This window comes from Siphateles boraxobius, unplaced genomic scaffold, assembly GCF_051911475.1.
Source record: "Siphateles boraxobius isolate OS27281-9 unplaced genomic scaffold, OSU_SipBor_1 46, whole genome shotgun sequence".
NCBI lineage: Eukaryota > Metazoa > Chordata > Actinopteri > Cypriniformes > Leuciscidae > Siphateles > Siphateles boraxobius.
Window position 1 is genome coordinate 6,692,947 of NW_027509097.1, and position 7,047 is coordinate 6,699,993.

A 7,047-nucleotide genomic window follows, 5' to 3' on the forward strand; every position below is an offset into this window, starting at 1 on the left:
TTTACGAAAGCGGTTTTATTGATGTCTTTCTGCTTTTGAAATACTCAAACAATTACATGAGACATAATACATTTCATTAAGATGTACTGAATCTTTTAACATACTTTCTGATGTTCATTCATGTTTATTTGGTGCAGGAATAAACAGGAAGACAGATCTGTCCAGTCTGTTTTGCCACGCTAACTTAGAAATAAACACGTCGAATATGCACCATAAACACAATATTTTAAAAGTAGGCTTTTATTAAGCTTATAAAGGAGTGGAAAAATTACTCACCCTCTGCTTTTACACATTTTAGGTTAAAAAAATTCCCAGTGGAAACAGTTGGATGGGCATATTATAAGGAATTTAATTGTTATATAAACTTTATCAAGTCACAAATAATCTGTCATAATTCATCAAACAGAAAAGTATAATTTTAACAGTCTAGTAACAGTTCACTGCTTAAAACATCTAAATTATCATAGTACTGTTGAATCTGTGCTGATTTTCGTGCTGTGGCAGAGGAAGTTCACAGCTCACCCAACAGGTCAGCACATCAATCAGGGAATAAATACATAGCAAATTGCTTATTTTGTCTTTTGGCCCACTGGTTCGATGTTGGGGGGTCGATTTGTAAAGGGGTGCCACTGGCCCTGGATACTGGGACTGTCTGTGTGGAAGGGTTTTCGAATGCGGATGATGTCCAGTCCTGACTGGTTGGACATCTTGGTTATAAGTTCAGCAATCTCCTGCGATGTTTTGTTGGTGACCATCTCCTCCTTCACATTACCATTCACTGCATAGATCAAATAAAAACAGTGTACAAAAAAAAAGCACACTGGTATTTAATATATATTTGAAAAATTCTGATTGTATAAACATTTAGTCATTACTGCAGGAAACAACCTGTACCTGTAAGCCAGCAGAACAGATTAAAATATTTTGATAAAATATCAGGAAAGGTCAGACTTACAATATTCGGCTACTATTTTAGGAATTCTGCAGGACTGAGGGGAGATGTAAACCACAGTTCCTGGGTTATTTTTGGCAAAGTCCACCACACCTTCCTCAATGAAATCTCTGGAGGAATAACGTTACATACAATTAGAATTAGGCTAAATAATTTACAATAAGTGACACAAATAATGCACAATGTCAAAGGATCTCACTGAAACGTGCTACTCGAATTAAATTACCCCACAAACATTTGCAACATGAACTGTATTACATATACTGAACCACGGCAAAAAAACAAAACAAAAATCTTTACACAGATTTAAAAATAATTAATAAATTAATAAATATTCATATTTTACTATCGTAAAGCCCTAGACAATTTATATTTTACTTCTTGAAAATGTTGACTTTACATAATCTATTATGTTATATTATCTCGGATACACAAAAAAATCCAAATAATTAGATATTCTCTCCATACAGAGTGATCATTCTAGAAGTAGTTTATGTAAAATGTTATTATACATGATCAACACAATTGATGTAAACCCACCTGACTCCTAAAGAGCCCTGTCCTTTCTTTGAGAAGACCAGAGAGATTCGCTTTAGCTGACAAACATAGCGGCCCACTCCATTGTGAAGAACGCTCTGTAAAAAACGACTCGGTGTTCCTCGAGCAGTCATGTCCACCTCTTCAGAGATGCAACATTCAGTTCAACTTTCTATTTGATTGTTGTCAGAATTGGTTAAAATAATATCACGAACGTTGAATTACTAGATTTAGAGGACAGCCGTCAGAAGACATGTGTAATGTCAGGTACGTTACAAATAGTCGTCCGGGTGGAAATAGAAACTTCGCATCAGAAGTGATCGAAATACAGTTTTGTAACAAACAGAAAGTTCCCAATAACTTTATTTCAGGGACTATGACCATGACATCTTACTTATTTTCTAAATATATGTTTATTACAACTTAAAGCTACACAGTCTAATTCGCTTTGTCTAAACACACTACGACAAGAGTGTCATGTTTCACACGGAAGTATTTTGGAGTTCGGACCTCGTATTCAGTGGGACATGCATACACATGATGCAGTTTGGCGCGTTACCTACAGTTTAGTAAGTTTATGTCAAATCTTTACGGTATATGCGTTTTTTACGCGTATTTCCCGCCAACGTTTCTCTGGACTAGCTTCATTACTTTTATAGATACACGACGTACAAACTAAATTGTTGAGTAATTACGTTAGTGGGGTCATGCATACACTGTGTACAGTTATTTTGGTGACGCTTTATAATAACTTTAATTAAATCCGTTGCAAGCATTAGAATAGTTCATGTGCATTCATATATGAAAATATATTGATTAGAGTTTCATGGCATTTGCAACTATTTTAATGCACGTCTACTAATGACCTATTATACAGGAATGGATTAATGATTGATATGTTATTGCTGTTATGCAGTACATATTCATGATCTCATCTAAATATCTTAACTGGAATTCACAGTTTAAATATTGAAATTATTTTATCACAATATCACAGGAAAGTTTTTTTTCTTGTTCTGTTACAGCCACATTTTTTAAACTGCCTATTGTAATTGAGCAAATTGTCTATAATCAATGCAGGTCTGATGTTCTGAATTAACAGCAAATGTGGAGGAGCAGGTTTCTCAAGGGGGCAGGCTGTCTCTTGCAGGGGAAGGGCTGTAGTCCCTGTAAACCCTCTCATCTTTCTCTCTGGAGATATCTATCTTTCTGCCAGCCCTGCCTCAATCCAGTCCTCCAGCACTCTTTTAGGGCGCCAACCTTGTATTGTTTTGAAAACCGATTAAGACCCGCTGTTGCCTTATATTTCTGCAGAACGTTAAGAAAAGATGCAAAGTCTATAATCGATTTCCCTGTCCTGCCCCTCACAGTGACTGATATCAAACAGTATCTTCGTTCTAAAGACATCCCTTTCCATGATGGCTACAGCTGCTTACATGCTCCTAGTATTTTTCTGGAACCAGCCCCTGAGGGATCTGGAAAAGAAAACTACTCGCTGTTTATCGATAAAACCACCGGACAGTTTCTGTGTAAAGAGACTTTAGTGGAGGGGAGCTGGGAGGACCTCCAGGATTGCATCGAGGTGATGTTGAATGAGGGTCAGACGTCCATCAGCCCTAATGTGCTGCTGGGCTTTCCTGAGAGCTTGGAGGAGCAAGAAGAAATAGAGATGGAGATGAAGGAGGTGCAACAAATATGGAGCAGCTCCGTGCCATTTTCCGACCTGCTGGAAGAGGAAGTACAGCTTGTTAAAGCCATGTTTCAGATCGGTAAACTCACCAATGCCACACTGAAGAAATTTGGGGTCAGGTTCTTCAAACCCACTAAGAGTCTGGTGTTCCCCTGGTTTAGTGGACGTGACTCGGGCCTCCGGGGTGTTAAATTGCTTTCTGTTGCCGTGAAAGGTGATGGACGGGTGGTCTATACTGAAGCCACAGTACCAAAAGTCTCCAGCTACCATAACCTCTTCGGCCTGCCTTTGATAGGACGGAAAGACGGTGAGGTTGTGCTCACGGGACGTGAGGTGGACAGCATGGCAGTGAGTCAGGCTACCGGTCTTCCGTCTTTGGCCTTGCCGCGGGGTGTGAGCTGTCTACCCCCGATCCTCCTGCCTTATCTGGAGCAATTCAAGAAAGTCACACTGTGGCTTGGGGGAGATATGCGCTCCTGGGAAGCCTCAAAAATATTCTCCAGGAAACTTGGACTGAAACGCTGCTCTCTGATCCGGCCAGGGGAGTTTCAGCCGTGCCCCAGTGAGGCTTTGGCCCAGGGCAGGAACTTGTTGCGAATTGTCAAGGCTTCCATCCCTGCTGCCCACAAGTCCATTGTGTCCTTCAAACAGCTACGAGAGGATGTGTACGGGGAACTGGCTAATGTGGAGCAGGTGGCTGGGATACAGTGGTCTCGATTCCTTGAGCTTAATCGAATCCTTAAAGGTCATCGCAAGGGGGAGCTGACGGTTTTTACGGGTACAGTCAACACAGAATTGCTATGTTTTGCTTAATTGCACTCTAACCATTTTTCTTCAAAGGTTTTTATTATTTATTAAATAATATAAATGTGAAATAATATTTATAATTATATAAATGTGTAAAATATACAAATAAAGTATAAATATATATGTGCATAAATATTATATAAACAATAAATATTACATTAAAATAATTTGTGTATATTTGTATATGTAGGTCCCACGGGCAGTGGAAAGACCACCTTCATCAGCGAGTGTGCCCTAGATCTGTGCATGCAGGGTGTCAACACATTGTGGGGCAGCTTTGAAATCAACAATGTGCGCCTGGCCAAAATTATGCTGACCCAGTTTGCCATGCAAAGGCTGGAGGAGAACCTGGACCAATATGACATGTGGGCTGATAAGTTTGAGGATCTGCCTCTCTTCTTTATGACCTTCCATGGACAGCAGAACATCAAGTAAATCATTGCCATTCTTTTGTTAAAATGTAATGCATAGTTTGATTGTAAATAGGTATTGTATTGCAAGTCATATGGGTTTGTAATGTAGGCTCTTACATAGATTTTTATAATTTCCTTTTGCAGAGGACCAGCTTCTTCTCATGATATTTTATGAAATGCCATTTTTGTCCCTGTACAGGACTGTTTTGGATACCATGCAGCATGCCGTTTACCTGTATGACATCAGTCATGTGATCATTGACAACCTGCAGTTTATGATGGGCCAGGAGAACCTGTCTCTGGACAAGTGAGGCAACAATTTTAATATGCTATTTGTTCAGAGTTCCCATGGTCCTGAAAAAAAAATGGAAATATAGAGGAATTTCAAAAGTGTGATTACCATGCTTGGAAAAATCATGGACATTAATGGAATCTTAAAAAGTCATGGAAATTATTTAGTGCTCATTGCTTAGTTATCAAGTGTTTCTTCAGCTTGATTTTTTTCTTTCTGAGTTAGACTTCTATAAAATAATTTTTTTTAAATCCTTACTTGTTAATCAAATAATTACAATTGTCCCAAACGTGTGGGAAACTTAATTCATAATTAATATATGGATTATTAATGATAATGTATCCTTACAAATGTTTTTTCTTTTCTTTTTTTTTTCAGATTTGCAGTACAAGACCACATAATTGGAGCATTCAGGAAGTTTGCCACAAACAGCTGCTGTCACGTGACTTTAATTATCCACCCTCGGAAAGAAGAGGATGATAAAGAACTGCAGACAGCATCCATCTTTGGCACAGCCAAGGTTGGTAGATAAAGGCCATCTCTGCATGTTTATTCCTCTGCAACTTCAGTTGAGCTGTAAAGTAAACTTGGTATCCAGATTTTAGATAGATAGATTTCTTTATTGTCATTGTACAATTTACATACAACGAAATTTGACATGCTTAGTTTTCATGTATAATACATTTTTATTTAGTAAGGTCACTTAAAGGGATAGTTCACCCAGAAATTACAATTAGCCCATGATTTACTCACCCTCAAGTTATCCTAGAGATATTCTATGACATTCTTCTTTCAGACGAATACAATCGGAATTATATAAAAAAATGTCCTGGCTCTTCCAAGCTTTATAATGGCAGTAAATGGCCGGTTTCTGTTTTAAGTCTGTGCATCCATCCATGATAAAAGTGCTTCACACGGCTCTGGGGGTTAATAAAGGCCTTCTGAAGTGAAGCGATAGGTTTGTGTAAGAAAAATATCCATATTTAAAACTTTATCGACTAATATAACTATCTTCCGGCAGACGGCCTTACGCATCGATTTACGCATCGAAGAGTAACTCTTGACGCACAACGTAATGACGAACACAGGAGTGCAGAGGATAGAGCAAAACAAAACACCAGTCATGAATTAGAAGTCTAAAACGAGAATTTTTAAAGAGAAATGTCGGAGGAGCTTGTGTTTGTTGCCCAGCCCTGTTTGTTTGAACCGTGAGAGGCATCAAAGCTTACGCTACTCCTACATCCTACATCCTACATGCGCCACGGGTTACTCTTTTGGCGTAAGTCGACTTGCCTACTGCTGTCTGGCGGAAGCTAGTTATTTTAGTCGATAAAGTTCTTACACAAACCTGTCGCTTCACTTCAGAAGGCCTTTTTTAACCCCCAGAGCCGTGTGAAGCACTTTAATCATGAATGGATGCACTTTGATGGACTGTACAGAAATATATACAACCATTCCCTGACATTATAAAGCTTGGAATAGCCAGGACATTTTTAAAATATAACTCTGATTGTATTCGTCTGAAAGAAGAATGTCGTATACTAGGATAACTTGAGGGTGAATAAATCATTGTGCTAATTTTACCAGAAAAGGTTTTTGTATTTTTATCATGTGTATATGTAAAACATCTTATATAATCTTAACTGCTGTATTTTTCTTTTTGTTGTATTTATGCAACCAATGTATTTTTGGCCGTGAAGATAGCCTCAGATGCTGATATGACATTAAAAGCTATACTACTACTACAGTATAATAAAATCTACTAGGTCTAATGTATAGCTTTCCTCATATCAGGCCAGTCAGGAGGCAGATAACGTGCTCATCCTTCAGGAGAAGAAGTTGGTGACGTGTCCCGGCCGAAGGTCCCTACAGGTGGCCAAGAACCGCTTTGATGGGGACGTGGGGATCTTTCCCTTAGAATTTAATAAAGCCTCGCTTACCTTCTCTGCTCCTGTGAAAGGAAAGCAGAAACTTCGTAAAGTGATTGTGGACAAGAATAACAGCACAGAGGAAATAGAGGAGATTGAACTCAAAGAAACAAGTAAGAAACCTGTCAAGTCTGCAAAAGCCAAGATCTCAAAGACAGTTAAGGGCTCAGCAGAAGGAAAGGGTTCCACAGATGGAGAACGAAAAAACCAGTAGCTCAGAGAATTCATTGTTTGCATGAATTCAAATAAAATGTGTAATACATGAAAATGTAATGTTATGATGTTAACACACTTCATTGTTTGTTTATAGAGGTGGTTCTGGATGGATAGTTAGTATTTTTAGAGCCTCTTAAATATTATGCAATGTTTTATAAATACAATGATGTTTTATATGCACCAAAATGAAATAAATTATTTTTGTTTAAAAA

General features: G+C 38.3%; 2 protein-coding genes across 4 annotated transcripts; one reads left to right on the forward strand and one right to left on the reverse strand.

The window, feature by feature from the left end:
• mrpl43 (mitochondrial ribosomal protein L43) lies at positions 1 to 1,777 on the reverse strand. The gene is made up of 3 exons (XM_077200497.1): positions 1,493 to 1,777; positions 956 to 1,062; positions 1 to 778 (listed from the first exon to the last, which is right to left on the reverse strand). The coding sequence occupies exons 1-3, from the start codon at positions 1,621 to 1,623 to the stop codon at positions 570 to 572; spliced, it is 447 nt and encodes a 148-aa protein (XP_077056612.1). The 5' UTR covers positions 1,624 to 1,777; the 3' UTR covers positions 1 to 569.
• A 203-nt stretch (positions 1,778 to 1,980) lies between these two features.
• On the forward strand, positions 1,981 to 7,047 carry twnk (twinkle mtDNA helicase). 3 transcript variants are annotated; one of them, XM_077200496.1, is made up of 6 exons: positions 1,981 to 2,058; positions 2,860 to 3,957; positions 4,177 to 4,417; positions 4,599 to 4,706; positions 5,070 to 5,211; positions 6,486 to 7,047. In XM_077200496.1, coding segments are annotated over exons 1-6 (1,938 nt in total). In that variant the 5' UTR covers positions 1,981 to 2,057; the 3' UTR covers positions 6,834 to 7,047. The 3 variants fall into 3 exon arrangements, with proteins under 3 accessions (XP_077056611.1, XP_077056609.1, XP_077056610.1); XM_077200494.1 differs by having other exon boundaries at positions 1,989 to 2,058; positions 2,570 to 3,957; XM_077200495.1 differs by lacking the exon at positions 1,981 to 2,058 and having other exon boundaries at positions 2,512 to 3,957.

Excerpts from the sequence above, each read along its gene's own strand:
- mrpl43 (XM_077200497.1), bottom strand. The coding sequence starts at position 1,623 with ATGACTGCTCGAGGAACACCGAGTCGTTTTTTACAGAGCGTTCTTCAC. Across the intron at positions 1,063-1,492 it reads CAGGGCTCTTTAGGAGTCAG|AGATTTCATTGAGGAAGGTG; the intron begins GTGGGTTTACAT and ends TTATTCCTCCAG. Across the intron at positions 779-955 it reads TAAAATAGTAGCCGAATATT|TGAATGGTAATGTGAAGGAG; the intron begins GTAAGTCTGACC and ends TGATCTATGCAG.
- twnk (XM_077200494.1), top strand. The coding sequence starts at position 2,595 with ATGTGGAGGAGCAGGTTTCTCAAGGGGGCAGGCTGTCTCTTGCAGGGG. Across the intron at positions 3,958-4,176 it reads GGAGCTGACGGTTTTTACGG|GTCCCACGGGCAGTGGAAAG; the intron begins GTACAGTCAACA and ends TTGTATATGTAG. Across the intron at positions 5,212-6,485 it reads CCATCTTTGGCACAGCCAAG|GCCAGTCAGGAGGCAGATAA; the intron begins GTTGGTAGATAA and ends TCCTCATATCAG.